The sequence below is a fragment of the Poecilia mexicana genome, unplaced genomic scaffold (genome assembly GCF_051168715.1).
Source record: "Poecilia mexicana isolate PSO_F unplaced genomic scaffold, ASM5116871v1 scaffold_23, whole genome shotgun sequence".
Taxonomy (NCBI): domain Eukaryota; kingdom Metazoa; phylum Chordata; class Actinopteri; order Cyprinodontiformes; family Poeciliidae; genus Poecilia; species Poecilia mexicana.
The window spans coordinates 16,550,938-16,572,756 of record NW_028263392.1 but is presented as its reverse complement, the minus strand read 5'-3'; the positions used below and the strand labels follow the sequence as shown (position 1 = coordinate 16,572,756).

The window sequence follows — 21,819 nt, the reverse complement described above, 5'->3', positions numbered from 1 at the left end:
GGAACGGAGTCAGAAGGGTTACCTAAAGCTGCAATGAGAAGGAGGAGCGAGGACCGGACTGACTGAGAAGGTCAGTGAATGTTTCAGACATATTGAGCATTTCAGCGTCTGAAACAGGAAGTGGGAGCAGAAAAACACCAGAGAAATGGAGCGAAAATTTTACAAAAAGTGTCTGTGTCAAATTATCAGTCATTAATATTTAAAAATTACATAATCACATGGATCAAAATATGAAGGTAAGTGGAAATTTTGGTATTTTAATTATAGAAATTACAATAAAAAGTATAAATAATAAAATCTGTCAAAATGAAAATGTCTCCAAATCAGTTTCTTAAATAAAAAACTTCAGAAACTTTGACTAATCTGCAGATGGTGGTGAAGGTTTGGTTAAAACATGTTTGTTGTTCATTCAGTGGGGAGAAAATCCAGAAATTTTACTCAAGAGCAGAAATACTTCATAATAAAATTACTCACGTAAAAGTAAAATGTTCAGTGCAGGAAAAATACTCCTAAAGCAGTTACCACCAAACTCTGCTGATCTGTTAGACTTTAAAAGATTTATTTAAAAGTTATTTCCTGACAGTACTTATAGTTCCAGGTAGTTATAGTTTTTCCACATTAATTACTGTTTTTATTTATTTGTTACCAAAAATATTTTGTCAGTTTCAGTTTTCAATATTTCATTAAATAACAAAAAGCTCCATAAAAAGAGAAACCCTCCAATCGTTAAAACCTGGCGCTGCTCCATTTTCTTTATATTTCATGAATAACGAAGTTGCGCTTCCTATGTTTTTGTATCGTTTCCTACAGTGGTTCTTGTTGCAGCGCCCCCACAGGCCAGGAGGGGAACATGTTGCCAAACGGTTTGGTTGGTTTCTGGAAGAAAACCACAGCAGCTGAAATTTACCAACTTTCCTCCTCAGTCAAACAGATTCTCCTGGACTTCATTTATGATTGATTTGTAAAAAATGTTTGTTGTTTTCTACCAACTTACTTCCACAGAACCCCATCAGAACCGCAGGTCCAGTCTCCCAGTCCGGTCAACAGGATCCAGACCAAAGTAAGGAGCTTTGACTTCCTGATGAGACGCTTCTCTGATCCGAAAAGCAAAACGTTTTCTTTTGGGAACACCGCCTTGTTTTCCCTTGTTTTCCTCAGATTTAAATCAGGTTAAATACTTAATGACGGACCTTTGATTGATTGAACCAAGAAGTAGGAAGAACCTGCAAAAATCCAGAACAAAATTTTCCTTTTGCTGACATTTTCCCTCTAAGTCCTATTGAAGCCGTACATTTTATCACCAAGCTGTTTGGCTTAATTAGGGTCTGAATGTTTCTGTTAATGTGATTTAAACAACTTTAGAAAGTTGTAAATATGTCTTGATGAGGAAATCCTAGAGTTAAGAGGGTGTACTTTCTTTTTCAAATTTCTGTGTTGAATTTTCAGCCTCAATTATTGAATTTTCTGAACGATAAATTGTCCCAGAAATGATTGTGATAAACAATAATATTGTAGTTTTGAGACAATTTTAAGGTAATATAATAGTAATAGTGCACGAACACATTCTCAAACTTTAATGAACATTTTACATATCTGAGTTCAATAAACAAAACAACAGAAACAACAAATAAAATGAATTAATTCGGTCAAAATTATCCTTCAAAAAATGGTTTAGTTTAATTTCAAGACTTTTATCATCCAGAATTAGATGCAAATGGAAATCATTGAGTTTGTTTTGATTATCCTTTGGTTTGGTTGTCCTGCTTTAAAAGCTGCTTTTAGAGCAGGAAGTGATGATGTTTGAGCAGAACCGAATCCGTGTCGGTTCCCAGTGACCGCCAGCGTTTCTCATCAGCTGCATCGCTCAGTCCGCCCTCTGGGATCCACATCAGCCTCCCAAACGGGAGAAAAACTGGAATGTCGTAAAAATCTGATCACAGAACGAGGTTAAAGCCAGCGTGACAGCGTTACTGGGAGAACATGTGGAGAACAGGAAGTATCCAAGTGACCTCTGACCTCCATCAGCCCTCCTAATGCCCCACATGTAAACATCGTCCAGTTCTGAGGCCAGCGGCAGATGAGAAGCAGCAAATTAATGAGAAGAAGAAGAAGAATTCCTCCATAGCAGGCTGGGAAAACGGGTCGAATGTACGCTTTGCAGCTTCAAACGTTTGAGCTGCAAAGCTGTTCCTTTGTGCCGCTAATTTCATTTTAAAGATATTAATACAAAGGTTTCCAGAGGTCATCATCATTATCTCCAAAGGAAACGCAGCACAAATGGAAATGCCGTAAATTGACCTCTGATGATCTCTGGAACCTTTTAATTAATGTCTTTAAAATTATGGAGACTCAAACGAACATTTACACTAATTTGTTAGATGTGGGTAATGTGGTTTCTCTTTTTTACCGACAAACTTTCAGTAAGGTCTTCAACGCAAAAAATTCTGCTGCACAAACGTAGCGCAAAAAATTTGACCTAGATTTGGTTAGGTGATGTGGTTGACAAAACATTTGGGAAGGAAGATGAATCATATTTGTTGATCGTAAATGTTTTAAGTAAGATGGCGCGTTACCATGGAGACGGTAGCAAATTTTTAAAATGTTGCAGAAATAAACTATAAATTAGTTTTTGTCTACTGGTCTGAAGCGACTCAACCAGAGCCAATCGCAATGTCGTCAGATGTTTACGTTACGTAAAGCTGTTTCAGTTTCGTACATCTGGTAAGGCAGAGACATACGAGTGGAGATGAGCGTCATTTTGCCAAAAAATGCGTCATAATCTATTCTTACCCGTCATTTTATAAAAATTAAAATAACATATTCAATTAATTTCATTTCCATTTAGTTTAATTAATATTCAACAAGCTGAACAAAGAAAACGATGGCTGGACTTTTAATGTTTTGAAAGTGCAGCTGCAACAATAGTTGTATTGTTTTATCATCCTGAACCTTTGAGTTTTATCCTGTTTTCATGAATTTAATCAAGCGACACAAAGTCTGTTATGGTTTAATTCCTTTAAAACGCGTCGTAAAGACTTGGAGATCATGGATCGCGTCAGTCTGCCAGTTGTTTCTCAAGAGGATCTCATAAAATTCCCAGAATTCATTGTCATTCTGATGCGGCTTAAATCAAACTTTATTGTGCCGTTATAAATCTTTAGTTTTGCTTTTTAAGAAGCTTGTAGTTCCCTTAAACTACAAACCTCAAGTCCAACAAAACATGGGATGGGTCTCCTGTTAGAGGGAAAACTTTGATCCTCGGTGGAATCGAGTCCCAGCAGATTTATGAAGCAGAGATTTACGTTTCAGCTCTGAGGCTTTGGGTTTTACTCCCTCCTCCGCTGCACAGGATCTGCTCTTCCTTACCGCAGATTTAGCTAAAAACACCTTTAAAGCCTCCATGTGTGATCTGCTGTAATGGAAACGATAATTCAGCTGCAGGTTCATGGTTGGGGCTTGGAGCGGATGGTGCCACCCTCCGCATGGTTCTGGACCTGATGATGAAAGCTTTTCCACTTTTTCCCGGCTCCAGTAAATATTTGAACTGGATGGAAACGGCGAGCAAACATGGATCCGTTATCAGGGTTCCAACATGGAAACAATGTTTTGGTCCCAGACTGACCTGATTGCACAGAACCTCTTCCCCCGACCCACTGAGCAGTTCTCACGCTGCGTTCCAGTTTTACTGGGAAATTCAGATTTCCCAGTCAGAAAAATCAACTGGAACGCCGTAAAAAGTCGGATTTCCCATTGGAAAAATGGGAAAGTTACGACTTTATAGGTTGTTTTTTCTTCAAAAAAAAAAAAAAACCCGACGTAAACGACCTGGGGATAGGGTTAGGCCTGTCACATTAAACCAATGAATTGCTTTATAAATTAAAACAAGCTCAGTAATTTATCATCATTTTGGGTAGAAGTGATAAAAGTCTTCAGTCTGGTGTTTTGATCTCAACCAGCCCTGTTTATGAGAATCTTAACAATTCATTTTATTTGTTGTTTCTGTTATTTTAATTATTTTTAAAAATTTAAAATGCCTTCCAGTCTCAGTGTTAAATGTTCATTAGAATTGAACGTTTATTGATCTTTGAGAATGTTTTCTTGCATTATTTTGCGATTGCCATTATATTAGATGAAAATACTCAATATTATCATTTAACACAATAACTTCTGGACAATTTATTGTCCAGAAAAATTTGTTATCGTGACATGTATTCTCCTCGCATCAACAATAGAAATATATGTTGGAAACAGGTTTATTTTTCAACACTCACATGTAAGAGTGTGAGTTTAAGGTAACCTATTATTTAAAATTCACTTTTTTGGACGTTTTTATTCTTCATTTTGGGTCTAAAACAGTCAAAGTACTTAAAAAAACTTTGTACTTTTAAGTCAAAGTACTTAAAAAAAAAGTTTTATAGGCAAAACATGTTGCCTATAAAGGCAACATGTTGATGTTTTTGGTGAGTTGTTTCATAAACAGCAGGCACTCCGCCGTTACCTAGCAACCAAAGCAGAGCCTAGCCCCGTTACCTAGCAACCAAAACAGAGCTTAGGTCCGTTACCTAGCAACCAAAGCTGAGTTCCGGAACATTTGGTCAGTTGGTTTTAACTCTTTATGCGCTGAACAAATGGCTGCCAGAGAAGACATGAGTTTGTTATTGGCCAGCAGCAGATTATTTTGACCAATCAGACACTTTGAAGATTATCGGATTGAATTTAGTTCCACACATGGAAGTGGCACAGATCTGATTTTTATTTTTTGGGGGTGGAAAGATCTGATTTGTGCCATTAAATTCCTTATTTATAAGAATCAACACACATCTACCTTATTTAAATGGCATGTTCTCTTGTTTTTCCCATTTTGAAGAATGCTTTGAGGAAATTAGACTGCTGTGTTTCATTGTAGTCATACTGATTGCTAAAAAGTCAAGTTTAGTTTAAGATTCTTTTTATACTTTATTAGGATAGATAGCAGAAACATAAGTACTTCAATTTCCCCTCTAAATAAATAATCAAATTAGATTAAGTAATTTATGGCTGCTTAGTTAATTAGTGTGAAGTGTAAAACTACACTATATGACAAAACATTTCTTCATTTCCAGTGTTCCATAAATGCTGTTTTTGTTTCTGAAATGTTGTCATGTTTGTGTTCCGCCCTGCAGAGTTCATCTCTGCGTGTTTCCATTTATCACCTCGATATTTTCACTCCGAGCCGTTTCAAAAAGTCGAAGGACAAACAGCTCATTGCTGCGGGAAAAAAGCCCAAAGATCCACTTTAAATGCACAAGGGCGGCCAGTGAGAGCTCACTGCTCACAAACACAAGGGCTAATTGCTGCTATAATTATTTCTGGGGTGACGGATGAAAAATACCCACATATGCGCTGCAGCTGCTTTAGAAAAAAATCAGTTGGAACAGTTCTGATGCTTACATAATACTGTACATTATGGTGCAAACAGCTAAAACCTTCAGCAACAGAAACAATCATCACTGAAAAATACCATAAATACTTTAGAGCATCTCCTGTTTCAGTCAGAATGAACAATATTATCTGTATCTAAGTTAGTTTAGTCTTATTTTAAGCATACGAAGATATTTCCTCTAGAAAACTGACAAAAACACTCGGTAAGATTTTGTGTTTTTGCAGTGAAGAATGGGCCAGAACTCCAACAAACTATTCTAAGCATCTTCTGTAAGGAAACTCAAAATGTTTGAACCACATCAGAAAGCTAAAAAATTAATTCTGTCAAATACCAACTTGGAAATCTGAACAAAATGTTAAAAATTCTCATTATTGGCATTTAGGAAGCAGAAAACATGCTGGTTTTGTCATGGGGTGGTGTTGGGAGGTGGTGGTGAGAACAAATGCTGAGACCCAGATGATGATGATGAAGATGAAGATGATTTAATAAAGAGAGCTCAAACAGTCCAACACAGGCGGCATGGCAGAGAGTTTAGCACATAGCTAATTACCGGTAGCAACTGAAAAACTGAGGACTGAATAAGGGAGCTAACCAACACAGGACTTTACAGTATGACTGTGATGGCAGGCAGACAGACGACAAATGACACACGAGGACCCGACAAGAGACGAAGACAACAGGTGGGACTAAATATACAGGCAGGAGACGCACCTGGGAAGCAATCAACAGAAACAACAGAGACTCAGGACAGAAACTGAACACAGAAAAACCTTCAAATAAATACACAGAAACACGGATCATGACAGGTTTAACATAACAGACATGATTTCGTCTGATTGAGTGAGAAAAATGTTTGTGTATGTAAACATGTTTGCAGCTGCATAAAGCTATGACAGACACACAAAACTGTCCACATGAAACATAAAAACACTGAAGTAAAAGCTTTTGCAGTGAATCCAGAAGATCCACACCTGGCCGTGTAGCAGGAACCCGTGACTGAGCCGCCGGGGGTCTGTGGATGTTTTCCATCTGTTTCTGTCTGCTGATCTTCCTCCTCTGCACTTCAGCTTCCTCACCTCGACCTGAATCTGGACCCAGACCCGATCCTGAAGACTGGACTCTCTTCCTGATCCTGAGTCAGCAGGACTCGACTTAATTGTCTAAATTGTTGTGTGTCGGCGCCGGACTCAGAGCGGGTTCAGCTTCCTGCCTTTGCCTCCATGGAGCGAAGCCATGAGGTGGATTAGCGCTCGGAGCTGATGGGTTTGGACAGGTTTCAGGGAGAAGCAGCTGATCAGAACATCATCCTCTCAACACACCAATTGGACACATAATTTAAGGCTCTTTCATGTCTCTGAGGAAGAAGCTCAACCTGTCTCTGAACTCTCATCTGAAACTCTGAGGATTAAACTTTCCTCTGAGGCGCAGGATGATTTATTAATAATACGAGTTGTGATTAACTCATTTAATGTCCATAGCTGCAAGCTGAAGCTTTTTTATTGACAGACACTTTGCATGTTATAAATAGTTCCCACGACTGGAAGTGATCCGTGCCTCTGAACCGCCATCTTGGTAGGCAGGAGCAGAGCATGGATGAGCCAACAAAAAGAAAGTATCTGGACACTCTTGACCAATGTGCAAGAGAGCAAATGGCTGCTGTCGAGATTGATAATGGAAACATGTCAGACGATGTGGACAAGCTACTTCCACTCTCCTACCATGACAGAGCTAATTACTTACTGAACATGAAGAGTGCTACACCATGGACACACAATCAGCATTTAAACTGATTATTAAAGGACATACAAACTCTTTATGTGAATAACAAGTTTCAAGTAAATGTAATAAACACATAGTGCTACAGTAAATATCACTGATATCTATCTTAGTATTACACAGAGGTGGGTGGAGTACTCAAAACGTTGTAATGTACTTGTATTGTTTATGTTAGATAGAAATGGGGTGAGAGCTAGTTCTAAGCTTGTAACTTCTTTATTGTTGTCATAACTGCCTACCAAGATGGCTGTCAGGTCCTGGAAGTGTGACGTCACATGACAACTATGTATAATAATACTGTTTATTACAGTATTTCCAGACAGACACCATAAGGCGACCAGAGCAGCTTCACTGTTTTCCTGTTTCAGTTAAAATCCTGAGTCATGATCACATGACCAAAACAAACATCACTTCCTGATCCTGAAACACAAACAGCACCAACATAGAAATAAACTTACATGTTCAGTGGAATCAACTCACACTCTCCTTGGTTGCCTAGCAACAACCTGTAGAGCAACAGTTTCAAGTTTCCCCAATGTCCCTAATAACTGCTTAAAAATAATAATAAAAAACAACAATGTGGAGAAGAAACTGGATAAAACAGGAAAGGTCATATCATATTTGGCAATATTTCAGATACTTAAATCAAAAACGAATCAATAATTATGTTATTGATTAGTTTTCCAGCCACATCCTCCAGAAACTGCTGAAAACACCTAAAAACTGTTTTAATCTATGTATTAAAAATAAAATCTACACACAGTGACACAAAAAGAAAAAAAATTACATCTACAATCATTTTATTAGTCCAATTTTTTCATGTTTTCTTTCACAGAAACAGAAAAACAGATTTTCTCTGATCTTAAATCTGATTTATCACCACTGGTCCATCTGGTTTGTGGTCCAACACTTTGTCCCCTGAAGTGAAACTTCTTTTCAACATCAGTTTCTGCAGGTGGAAAGTCTTTAATCAACAATATTCCTTTGTTTCGAAACATACAAGCATCGAGGTTTGACTCAGCTAAATCAGGGTTATTGATCCTCAGCAGCAACATTCCCCACTGCTGCGGCTTTTCTGCACAGAATACAAATAAAACACATTTATTGGCCCTCTGGGCGTCGCTCTGACTTTAATAAACCATGCATTACCTCAGTGAATCTTTTTATCGCTCTCCACAGTCCAGGTTTTGCAACTGGAATCATAAGCAGAGTTGAGAAGAAAGCAGTAAGACTGTAAACTGAAATGAACTTTATAGTTGAAGGGATTCACTTCTTCCACTCATCGAATTCATGCTAAGAGTTCAGGGTGTCCAAAGTCTGGACCCAGGGCCATTTCTGGCCCCTCTGAAGGATTTTTGGCTGCAAAAAGAAGTTATTCTTTTTAAGAAGAAAAATATTAGTTAATAGAACAGCTCATACTTTAATAGCTTATTTATTTGAGTCAAATTCCTTAATTGCTTCTTTTATTTCTGTTCGTAATTTTGTTTTATCAAAATCAATCATTCTTGGAAATTATATCTTGGATTTCAATGAGATAACATGTATAAATAAAGGACAAATTAAAATAAAATACTTGGAAAAAAAAGTTACAAATTCACATTTATTAACTATGACAGTGTATAAGGGCTATACTAAAAAAATAAAATAAAACAGTGAGAATAAAGTCAGAAAACAGACTAGAAATACATTTATCAGAATAAAGTCATATCATATTGTTGTACAATCAGAGACTTTATTCTCGTATTATTTAATTTTCTTGGCATGGCCCTAACGCCCCATACTAATTAAGTTTTTGCATTCATCTTGATGTTGGAGTAAATAGAGCCCCAATTATTGAGCTGTTTTTACTCAAAAACAAATCTTGCTGCCCAGAAAAATAATAAAAAAGGTCAGCCAAAAAAAATTTAAAAGCTCTTGGAAAAATATCTTGTTATAAGTGAATCAATGGAACTAATACGTTTTCACCGATATTAAATTATTATTGTCTTAAAACAAGCTCCTATTTCTTGCTGTAAAGTTACTTAGAATTTTTTGTCTCATTTCAAGTGTACTAAGATAGATGCACTGGAAAATAAACCGAAATACCTTGTAAGATTTAGTTTTTTGTAGCGCATTTATAGCAGAAACCATTTTAGCGCTAACACAGAAGACAACAATCTCGATCCTTCGCCACTCTAAGCAGTTCCACCAATCAACATCCTACGTATTGCCGCTCCTGGCGGTTCCACCAATCAGCAGCGAGGAAAATAAGCGCACTTCCTGGCTTGACTGCTTAGCGAACGCCTGAAAAAATCCACAAATCGGTAAATTTTCTCTAAGAATTTGGAGTTATCTTCCACATTAAAATCTATTAAGACATTTAGGTTCATTGTAATCATGTTTTATAAAAAGGGGAAAATATACGTTCAGAAAACTGATAGCTGCATGCTAATAAACATTTAAGCTAACATAATTTTAGCACAAGTTCTTGTTTTTTAAACGATAATTGCAGTTGCTTGTCGCATGATAACTCGACGCTGGAATATTCCCATTTCCGATTAATCATTAAACTCTAAATAAATCAAGAATTTATTCAATGGAAGGAGAATTAATGTCTACCTGACGTCTAACAGATCTATCTAAGAAATGAGCTGGAAAACAAAAATCCCTTAAAGATGCTAATGCTGCGTGGAAATGGTTGCATACATTAAAAAGTTGCCTTAGCTGCAGGATGTTTAACTGCAGTTTGTCAAAAAAGAAACAGCGAGTGAGAAATCGTCTCAGAAAGCAATTAGCACCCTGAGGTGTGACAGAGTGGAGAAACAGCCCGTAATTACCGTCGATGCGCGGCAGCAGGTGATGCTTTCTCTGCGTCTGTGGGAGTGGGAGCCACGGAAGGAGACAAATGTGACCTTTACGCTTCGCTATCAGGAGAAATCCTCGAAATGTAATGGCGTGTTTAAAGCTGGCATTAATAGAGATGACGGAGCGTCATGCTGCGCCCCTTCACTGATCGCTTTCTGTTCCCTTCTCAGTTTTAGTCCATTAATTACCATTTACAGATCATTTGAAATCAACAATTTAGTTTGTTTTTTCCAGGATTTTCCTGGATTTAGTCCCGTCTATCTTGTTGGAGGCAACACAATTCTTTCTTCCAATAATATTTCGAGAATAAACTTATAATATTATGACTTTAAAACAGAATAGTATGGATTTTTTCATATGTATTCTCAAAATATTAGTTTATTTTCTTATTATTTGGACCTTTATTCTTGTACAACTTAATTCTTGTAATAATATGACTTTGTCATATTTATTTATTATTCTATCATAATCTACAATAACTGAAGAATTTCAATTAATGTTGTTAAAACATTTCATTTCAACATTATTTTCTCATTAGTATGGCCCTAATACTCCATCTTAGAATAGATTTTTTTTCTGCTAATAAATAAAATTATTGCTAATTTTATTTAAGCTTTTTATTTTTACTAAGAATATTTTTATTTCTATTAAAGTTAGTTTTATCTGAAACATTTTAACGTAAAACATTCAACTTACTGATAAAAAAAATTAAAATTGTACAATGATGCATTTTTAATCTTAACCGTTGTGTTTACAAATGGGGTCCAACCGACCCCACATCACTTGTATCAGTTGCCTCAGTCCTCGCACGCACAGTCATAATTTTATGACTTCATTGTCATATTATAACGACTTTATGCTCCCATTTCGCATTTATTTTGTTTTCATTAGTATGGCCCTATTACTCCAGGATAGATTTTTTTCTGTTAACTAAATTTATCATTTAAGAGCAGATTATACTTTGTACTCAAGATATTTTTAATTTATGTCAAACTTAGTTTGATATGAAATGTTTTAATGCTAAATTTTTTTTTGAAAGAAACAACTTCATTTAAAAAAAATTAAATTGTGTTATGCTATATTTTTTCCTATTTTTCATCTTAAATTTACTAAATACATAAAGTCATTATAATTTTATTCTCATGTTGTTTTTTTGGCAGAAGGCAGAAATCATTTAAAAGGAGCTTTAACTTTTTATTTAATATATTTTAATTTGTGTTTAACTTAGTTTGACGTGAAACGATTTATGTGAAAAAATCCAGAGAAAACTCAATGTATTGTTAAAAAAATTAACTTTAAGTTGTGCTATTTTGCATTTTTTCCCATTTTTTTTTATCTTAAATTTGTTACATAAACACGCTGTATGCATAAGTAACAGAAAGAAACCAGAACCGGTGACATAATGGCTGATTGTGTTAAACACACGCAGCGTGCGCCCGGCGCGCTTATCGCCACGGATACCGGCCGCCATTATCTGTCAGTTCCGGCAAACTTTGACAGCTCCATAACTGCAGAGTCATAAATCTGTGAGTGGTGGCAGGTCTGAGCATTACCCACCATTGTTTTACCAGAACACATTATGTAACTGTCTGATCGGCAGCCGCCTCTGCTTCTGCATATAGATTGGACATTAAGAAACCAGCCGAGTTACTCCAGGATTTTTTCTGAATCGCGTCTCAAACCAGGTAGTTTTGAAAATAAATTCTACCAAATAAATACCAGGAGACTCAGTCGATAACAAATTTTCACACAAGTTATCGCAATAAATGATAATATTGTCGTTTTGTAACCATTTTCAAGCAACATAATGCTTATTATGGGTGCACTGATTTACCAATCGGCCAATTTATCCTTAATTTTAGGAGACTGATGATTGGCCCGTACTTGCATGTGAAAAGGGTTCTTATCTACCTCAGCAAAGGTCTAAAAATCAGCCACTGTCCTCTTCTGCTTTTCTGCCTTTAGAGGTTTAACTGTTAGACCCACCCACAATATTAACTCCGCCCACAATATTAGCCCCACCTACCAGGTTAGCCCCGCCCACAATACTAGCCCTGCCCACCAGGTCATGTCTGCACGTTTCCAGCTACCAATAATCTCTCCACTTTTCCCAACTTAGCAACTTTCTTGCAATATTTTGCAACATTTCAGATAAAAAAATAATTGGTATCAGCCAAAATCGGAATCAGCAGGTCAGGGTTTTTAAAGATCAATAATCAGCTATCAGCCAGAAAACCACAATCAGTGCAGTGCAGCCCTCATATTAATAATGCAAAAACACTTTCTCATATATCAATTAACTTTAATTTCTAATGAATATTTTAACACTGGAGCTGGAAGATATTTTAAATACCCAAAATAAACAAACAAAACAACAAATAATATTAATTATAAAGTCTCTGGAAGCAAAATTATCCTTAAAGAAAAACAGCAAATTGAAGACTTTTATCATCCAGTTTTTGGTAAAAAGAAAAAACAATAAACTATGCAAATGGAAGTTATTGATTTTGCTTTAATTTATCATGTGATTAATTGATTTATTGCTTATTGCTACAGGCCTGTCGTTGATACCGATGCTAACACCGATACTCTTTGTCATTTAAACTTGATTTATGATCAAACCGCTGACATTTTGGTGTTTTTTTTGTTTTTTACCTTTGAATTATATTATTAAAACTTAAGAAAGAATTTGAACAAAGTTGAATTAAATATTTTAATAGCTAATTAACAAGATAAACAGAAAGAATAGAACAATAAAGCAAATGTGTTTTTTCCTAAATAAAGCGCAAAAAATATATAATTTCAGAGAAAGTCAAAACAAAATCTTTTTTGAGGTGGAGTTAAGAAACTACAAAACTAAACTAAAATTTCATGAGGAAATGTGAAACTTAAGTTTCCATCTGTATATATTCCGGTGAAAACAGATTATTGTCTTAAAATGGGAGGGTTGTTTTCCTGTTGTGGATGTTTAAAAGACCCAGTTGGTTTTTTTCCTGCATCAGTAAAATCATCCGGTTCCTTTAGGAATCATAAAATGCTTTTAATCCAATAAAAGCGACTTTATTAATCCCTCATCAGGCTGAAAGCTTCAACTCCTGCTTTCCTGATGAAATCAGAGAAAGCTGAAGTTTCACCAACGTTGAATTTTATTTCTGTTTTTAGCTTTTTTCTTAATGGTTGGTTGTGATGAAACAAGTTTTCACACCCTGACCTTCATTTTAATGTTTTTTGTATTTCTCCTTCAGTAAAGGGATCAGTGAGTCTAGAGATTTAATCCTTAATTTTCTTCTGGGTTTCCTCATTTTTATTACTTTAATGTTTTCAGATAATCAAATAAACTTTATTACAGGCCGTTTTCATGATTATTTCATTTATTAGGAGAGTAAAAATCAATCCACCACTGCTAATCTATTATGTAATTGTTAAACAATTATTAAGATTCAAATTCAGATATAATCAAGCAATTTCAGCTACTTTATATTCTCCTGATAGCATTAAGCTAACCTTAGCATTTTAGCTAATACATGAATGTTAGCATACTGAGTGGAGTAGGTCACTGTTACTCAAAATGCTAGTGATAACCCCCATGCTAACATTAGCATTGTAGCTAAAATAACTATTTTATCACACTGAATAGAGTACGTCTTGCTAGTAATACCTGACATGCTACTGGCAGCATTTAAGCTTACGTTAGCATTTTAGCTCATTTTAGCTTATACACTGTTTGCATCCTGAGTGGAGTAAGTCAGTGTTACGCCACATGCTAGTGATAACTTACATCCTTGTGGTAGTATCAACATGCTAGTGACTCTGTGTGCTAGTGATAGCCCTCATGCTAATGTTAGCCTTATAGCTAAAATAAGCATTTTGGCTAAGAGACTAAGGATTTTAGCTAATTCTTTTAAAGGTTTTGTTGTCTCTATTGGCCTTTATTTGAAAGTAGTTTGACAGGAAACAGGGTAATGAGAGAGAAGGAAGACATGCGGCAAAGTCGCCAGGCCGGGAATCAAACCTGCGACCACCGCCACAAAGACTAAGGCCTCAATACGTGGGTCATGCTTTGCCCGTGCTCCACCACAGCACCCTGGATCTTAGCTCATTTTTGATGTGTTGGTCACATTTAGAATACTGAATGGAGTATGTCAATGTACAGCTACATGCTGGTGATGCTATTTAAGCTAGCCTTACTGTGTTAGCTATTTTAGCATTTTTATCATCAGTACACTGGATTCCAACGCACACTTTGGCAGGCTGCTTTTAAATTTCTTCAGAAAAGTTGTGGTAATTCTGTACAGTCCAGTGTAAAACAAAAGCCCTGAAGAACTTCTGGAGGTGTCGCCTCTTATAAAAGTTAGCCTTGATCTTAAAGGCGGCAGAGCTGGAACTTTAATCTGCTTTCTGCTCTGCCTGCAGGAGTTTTCCTTCTCCATCAGGAGCGACGCAGGTTTCCCTGATTAAAAAACAAGCCGAGCCTCTGAGGTTATCTGGTTGTCGACACGCAGACCCATTAATGTCACACAGACTCGCTTTAGAGCGAGACCTAGATCTGCTAATTAGATGCTGATTACATCAACAGTTGCTGTTGATGATGAAGATTATCAATATTTAATCTGTTTTTCTACAAAGCTCCAGTTTCTACAGACGAAACATTTTCTGTTGCCTGGAATCTGGAGCTGAATGAACAAGTTATGAATTATAGAAGATCAATAAAACTATATGTTAACTAGAAATGTAATTTCTATACTTTCAGTTTCTGGTTTGCATGAATTACTGCATCAATGCGGCGTGGCATGGAGGAGATCAGCCTGCGGTTCTGGAACCTTCAGGTACTCTGGATCATTGGTTCTGGTGTCTCATCTAAAACTGAACCGATTAATTGATTATTAAAACAAACATCAACTAATTTAGTAATCAATTAATCATTAACTGGCGCCTACAGACTCAAAAAAAGAACAAATGCCTTTTGGCAGAAATATATAAATACAATGTTTATGTTATTTAAAGAAGGACATAAAATAAATTGCAAAAAAATCACTTGGAAAAAAACTGTTTCTGCATAATCAGATGGAAATTTTGGTATTTTAATTATCAAAATGACAATAATTTGTATAAGTAGCAAAAAGTATCAGGCAGGTAAAAGAAATGTTTTTCCTAATCAGTTTCTTTCAATAAAAACTGATGAAACTGTAACAGAAACTGCAGCTGTGTGTCTGTGTCTGGTGAATTTTTGGTTAAAACATGTTTGTTTTTCATTCAGTGGGGAGAAAATCCAGAAATTTTACCCAAGTGAGAATACTTCAAAATAAAATTACTCAAAAGTACAGCGACGTAAAAATACTTTTCAGAAAAATACATTTTTTCCAAAGTGACTCAAATAAATGTAACTAGCTCCAACAGAACTCTGATTAAATCCATATATCAACTTAACTGTTGTTAGATATTGAGATCTGGGCTGGTTTTGCTGGTTTTACATTGTTTTGGGCTGGAGACTGTCAGATCTGGCAACCTGAGCGTGTTGACTCAGGGCACCAAACGGGCTAGGACCGCCCCTGCGTGCATGGGGTTTCCACAGGAACCTCTAAAAGAGGCAGACCCGCATCAGCTGCGCCCAGACGCAGCATCTCCTGCTGTTTGTCCCCTCTCCGCCTCCGTCTCTCCGGAGCGCCACCATGCGCTCCTTCAACGCCACGCAGCGGAACCTGAGCGGTACCGCCAACCACTCCGACCCGTTCGGGCGCAACGAGGAGGTGGCCAAGCTGGAGATCACGGTGCTGAGCCTGGCGTTCGTGGCGGCGGTGGCGGGGAACCTGAGCGTCCTGCTGGCCATGCTGCGCAGCCGCAGAAAGCTGTCGCGCATGCACCTGTTCATGAAGCACCTGAGCCTGGCCGACCTGGTGGTCGCCTTCTTCCAGGTGCTGCCGCAGCTCTGCTGGGAGGTCACCTTCCGCTTCTACGGGCCGGACTTCCTGTGCCGCATCGTGAAGCACCTCCAGGTTCTGGGCATGTTCGCCTCCACCTACATGATGGTGATGATGACCGTGGACCGCTACGTGGCCATCTGCCACCCGCTGCGCAGCCTGCAGCAGCCCACGCAGCGCGCGTACATCATGATCAGCTGCAGCTGGGCGTGCAGCCTGCTGCTCAGCTCCCCGCAGTACTTCATCTTCTCCCTCAGCGAGGTTCGGCCCGGTTCGGCCGTTTACGACTGCTGGGGTCACTTCATGGAGCCGTGGGGGCTGCGCGCCTACATCACCTGGATCACGGCGGGGATCTTCCTGGTTCCGGTGGCCGTGCTGGTGTTCTGCTACGGCTTCATCTGCAGGACGATCTGGAGGAACCTGAAGGGCAAGACGCGCAGGAAGAGCGCGGCGGACGCTTCGGCAGCGGGCGGCAGGTCCAGGATCCTGGGCAGGAACTCCGTCAGCAGCGTCTCCACCATCTCCCGCGCCAAATTACGCACCGTTAAGATGACTTTCGTGATCGTGGTGGCTTACGTGGTGTGCTGGGCTCCGTTCTTCACCGTTCAGATGTGGTCCGTGTGGGACAAAACCTTCTCCTGGCACGGTGGGTCTTACTTTCTACTCCCAAATTATACTAAAATATAGTTTTTATTCCTGTAGCGCTTTTGTAACGACGCGTAAAAGACGCAAATCTGCGCTTTTTCTCTGCAAAAACTGATTTTTAAATGAAAATAAACAAACTGTTCATTTTTCTTTTCATAACAGCTTTTAACTTCCTGTTTTATGTTTTATTTGATTTACTGAAGTTCTCTGTTTGTAATTTAGCTCAATTCCTGGAAAGTTTGAGTGTTTTTACAAGATTTCCTCCTGGTACCGCATATCTCACTTCCTGCTGCTAAATAATTATAGATTTTATTTGTATAGCGCTTTTCTAAAGAGGCTCAGATGCAGATCCGCGCTTTTAGTCTGTAAAACTGAAATTTTTATGAAAATAAATCAAGAAAATGTTTATTTTCCTTTCCACAATGTCATGTTTTATGTTTTGTTTGACTGCTGTCTTACATCCTGACACCGTTGGTCTTACTTTCTGCTTCTATATAATAATAATAGATTTTATTTATATTGGGAGTTAAAGGGCAGATCTGCACTTTTTGTTTGCAAAACGGAATATTTTACAAAAATTAATCAGCAAACTGTTGATTTTCTTCTCCCTAAAAGCTTTTAATCTATGATTAATGTCCAGTTTTATATTTTGATTCCTGAGTGTTTAGAAAAGATAAATAAAATTATTATTATAAGTTTTAGTATTATATCTTCATCCAAACTGTTCTTTGTCTCGTTCTAAACTTTTAAAATTAAATTATAAGTTAAATCTCTAAATGACGAAAACGTCTTTAGTACTAATTAATCATCCTGTATCCACAATAATTCACTTTAATTTATATTTGCTGTAATTAAATAAAAATGTAATCATACATTTATTTGTCTTCTGTTACCTAAAAATGCAATTTGTCATTTTTAAAAATGTAGTTTTTGATGTTTACACAAATTAGTTAAAGTTTCATTTTCCTTTAAAATCAACAAGAAATTATATTTTTTAATGAAAAAAACAGATATAAACTAAATCTATTGAGTTTTCTTTTACATAAAGAATGAACAAAAAAATATTTTACAGGAAAAAGTATTTTCATGAAAATTAAAACTATAAACCATTTTATTAATACATCAGAAGGTGAAATCATGAGGAAAAAGTGTTAAAATATAGAGGAAAACTTTTCACATGTTTGGATTCAATGGAGTGAAGAAGTGACAAATTCTTCAATGTTTGAAACAACAACTGGTAACAGCAGCTGAAAGTTCATAAAAATCTTTATCGGTGATGATAAACGGACCAATAATAACATCAGCCGATATCGATATATCGCATTTATTAATGAGGTTACAAAGTTATAATATTACAGGGGAAAAGTCAGAATAAAATCATATTGCAAGAGTAAAGCTGAATAAGAATAAAGTCAAAATAATAGCAGAAGAAAGTCGTTATTATACAAGAATATAGCGAGATTATCAAAGTAAAGTCGTACAACAATAATGTCCAAACAATGACAACAAAGTCGTAATTATTAGAGAATAATGTCATAACATTACCAGAATAAAGCTGTACGACAAAAAAGCTGAAATAATGCAAGAATTAATTTGTCCGACAAAAGAGTTGTAATCTCTTAAAGTCGTACGAGAAAAAAGTCGTAATAACTTGAGACTAAATTCAGAAAAAAGTTGTATGAGAATGAAGTCAAAATACTAGAAGAATAAAGTTGTACGAGGGGAAAAAAATGAAATATGAGAATAAAGTTGTTACAACTTTATTTTCAAAATATCACAACTTTATTCTTGTAATTTTATTGGGGCCTGCCCATAGCAATGCATAGGGAGAGCAGTGACTGACCTGCGAAGCAGGAACATAATGCTGCTTTGCAGCATTATGTTAAAATTTTCTAGTTTTATTTTATTTCCGTAGTTTGACCCCCATCACCAAATATGCAAATTAGATGTTGACATCATCCAGTGACTTTTATAGGCAGCCAATAGCTAATTCCCTTGCTGAGACATTTGTCAGTGGGTTCAGACTCCAGAAGCGATTCAAGCTGTTATTCATCCAGCTGTTGAAACTCAGCCTGGTGATTTTTAAAAAATGTAATTTTTTTCGCCCTGCAGACTCGGAGAACCCGGCGGTGACGCTGTCCGCCCTGCTGGCCAGCCTCAACAGCTGCTGCAACCCCTGGATCTACATGATCTTCAGCGGCCACCTGCTGTCGGACTTCCTGGGCCTGCTGCCCTGCTGCCGCCGGCTGCGGGACCGGCTGCGGCAGCAGGACTCGGACAGCAGCATCCGGCGCACCACGCTGCTGTCCCGCCTGCAGGCGCCGCGCCCGTCCGACCTCAACTTCACCTTCAAAAACTGTCCGCCGGCCACGCCGGCGTCCTGACTGCAGACCCGCCCGACCGGCTGGCATCAGCCCAGGAGCTAAAGGAGAGCTCGGTTCGGTCCAAACGGGGAACGTTCACTATCCGTTGTGGGTTCAGCAGCACTTTTCATGGCGGCTTTGTTAAAGGGGCAGTATCATGTAAAAACAACTTGATTTTTTTTAACTTTCCATCATGTTTTACTGTTTTTCCCTCTGAAAAACAAATTAGCCAGCAGCAATTAGCAAACACCTGGTGGAACTGCTGAGCTCGTTACGGAGTTATTCTCAGAGCAACGCTGGTAAAACCGTAGTTAAAGGGTTAATAGAGGAGCCATGTTGGGATGTCTTCCTGAAGGCGGAGCTTCTTAAAGAGACAGACCCTAACCCAATTTTAAATTACAATGCAAAACTTCTTCTAAGTAATGTTTGATATATACAGCGTTTTTATAACAGTTGACTGTAACATAGTTACTTAATCATGCTATAAAATGGAAAACACATCATACCGCCTCTTTAACATATTTCAGATATAACATAAAGGAATACGGCCGCCAAAAAGGATGGTTTACCAATACAAGCTGGTGCTAAGCAGTTATTAAATAAAAGTCACCTGGAAGCCATAATTGTTTTTGGCTTTAAGGACAACTAAGATAAAAGAAAACCTAAAATGTGGCCAAAAGTTTGTTTATTCACCTTTTTTTGGGTTGTAAATTCTTCTAAGCTTAAATAAACATCCAATAAATTTGGATTAATGAAAAAATATTGAGAATAATCTGGATTACCATCTGCTGGAATCCTAAAACTCCAAAACACAATTTAGATATTATTCATGGTTGTTCTACTTAGCTGAGCAAATTCTGGTTTTGGGTTAGACTTGAGGATCTAAAATGTGTTGTGAGCCAAAAAGCAGCTAAAAACAATAAAAACTGAACAACATAATTATGTTTCCAGTTTCCACTCATGTATTTTCCTTCGTAGGCAGAATGATGTCTTCAGAGGATTTGCTTTCTGTTTGTATTTTCTAAAAAATAATCCAGTAAGCTGTTCTCCTGGCCTGTAGGTTTGTTGTGTTACTCGCTCAGTTTCCTTCAGTAGAAAACGATGATTATTGTTCAGGCCTGAAACAGGGACATTAATTTCCTGACAGCTGGTGTCTAATGACCTTCATGGGAAGTTTAAATCTTCATTGTAAATACAGGAGCCAGATCTGGAATGTCAGCTTTGCAATTTTATTATATTCTCGGTATGTTTACATTTCTTACATAAATACTGAGAATATACAGGTTTTTTATTAACCTTAAAGCTAATTAGGTGATTAAATAACATTTCCCCAAGAGGAAAATCACTGATTCTCCTTGATAGAAACCATTAAAACCTTTGAACTTCTTGTTGTTAGAAAAGGAAAATGTGGCTGTAGTTGAACTTGATTTAAGTTAATTTCTTGAATGGAAACTGATTCAAACCCAGTTTATAAAACCTAATGGATGTAATTTAGTTTACATTCATGGAAGTTCTCTTTACCAAGTCAAACTCTTTACTGGTTGAGGTTTGGGTCATTTATTTACCTCATCCCCTCATACTGGTTTCAGATTAACCTTTTGCTGCATTTATTCTTGTCACTTCTCTTCCATCAGCCCAGTTCATCCCACTCATCATCCTCATAAGTTATTAACCCCAACATTTAACCCACTCATCCTCCTCATAAGTTATTAACCCCAACATTTAACCCACTCATCCTCCTCATTCCCATCCTGACCAGTTTTCATCCCACTCATCTTCCTCATTCCCATCCTGACCAGTTTTCATCCCACTCATCCTCCTCATTCCCATCCTGACCAGTTTTCATCCCACTCATCTTCCTCATTCCCATCCTGACCAGTTTTCATCGCACTCATCCTCCTCATTCCCATCCTGACCAGTTTTCATCGCACTCATCCTCCTCATTCCCATCCTGACCAGTTTTCATCCCACTCATCTTCCTCATTCCCATCCTGACCAGTTTTCATCGCACTCATCCTCCTCATTCCCATCCTGACCAGTTTTCATCCCACTCATCCTCCTCATTCCCATCCTGACCAGTTTTCATCCCACTCATCTTCCTCATTCCCATCCTGACCAGTTTTCATCCCACTCATCCTCCTTAACTTTGGAATAACTTTGCACACCATGATGTTTAAGCTGAAACTGTTATTGTTTGTACATTTTTTCTCATGTAAATATCTTGTTTACTTATGAGCTCCTCCAACAGGGGGCGCTGCAGACGCATGTTTAAATTGTTTACTCCATAAATTGACATAAAAATAGTTTAAACTGTGGCGGGTTATAAATTGATGTGCACTTTGTTTAATGCGATAAGTAATGTAAATATCGTGTTTTGTGATGTGATTTGAAGTTTTGTGATGTTTGAATTTTTGTGCGTTGCGTTTGGATGGTACTGGGTCCCTCAGGTGTTGCAGATTGTACCAAGCTGTTGTCTGTCTGCATGTTGTAGAGCACACATAATTAAAAAATGAAAATTTTATGTAATTTCATATCTTAGTTTTTGAGTTTTTTATTATTATTCCTGCTTTTGATGCTTAAACAGTGAAATATCCTCTTAGATATCCGGATATAGGACACCATGGACAGGAAATGGTCTCTAATCCATAGTTGTTACGCTGATTTTTGCCCCAATTTTGCCGTTCTGACAATGTTAAGAACACCCTGATCTAAAGGTAAACTTAAGCAATATTCCTGCAGGTTATGGAATGCCAGGAGTGATTCGGTCTGCTTGGAAGGACTTTAGAAACACTCCGATCCCAAAGTTGGGCTTTTCAACATGTTGGATTGTCTTGGCCTGATATTGCAACAT

General features: G+C 37.5%; 1 protein-coding gene across 1 annotated transcript; it reads left to right on the top strand.

Moving 5' to 3' along the window:
* Positions 1-15,663: 15,663 nt before the first annotated feature.
* On the top strand, positions 15,664-21,499 carry LOC106922698 (arg8-vasotocin receptor-like). The gene is made up of 2 exons (XM_014995332.2): positions 15,664-16,606; positions 18,718-21,499. Exons 1-2 carry the CDS (start codon positions 15,712-15,714, stop codon positions 18,987-18,989), a joined length of 1,167 nt encoding a protein of 388 aa, XP_014850818.2. The 5' UTR covers positions 15,664-15,711; the 3' UTR covers positions 18,990-21,499.
* Positions 21,500-21,819: the final 320 nt, after the last annotated feature.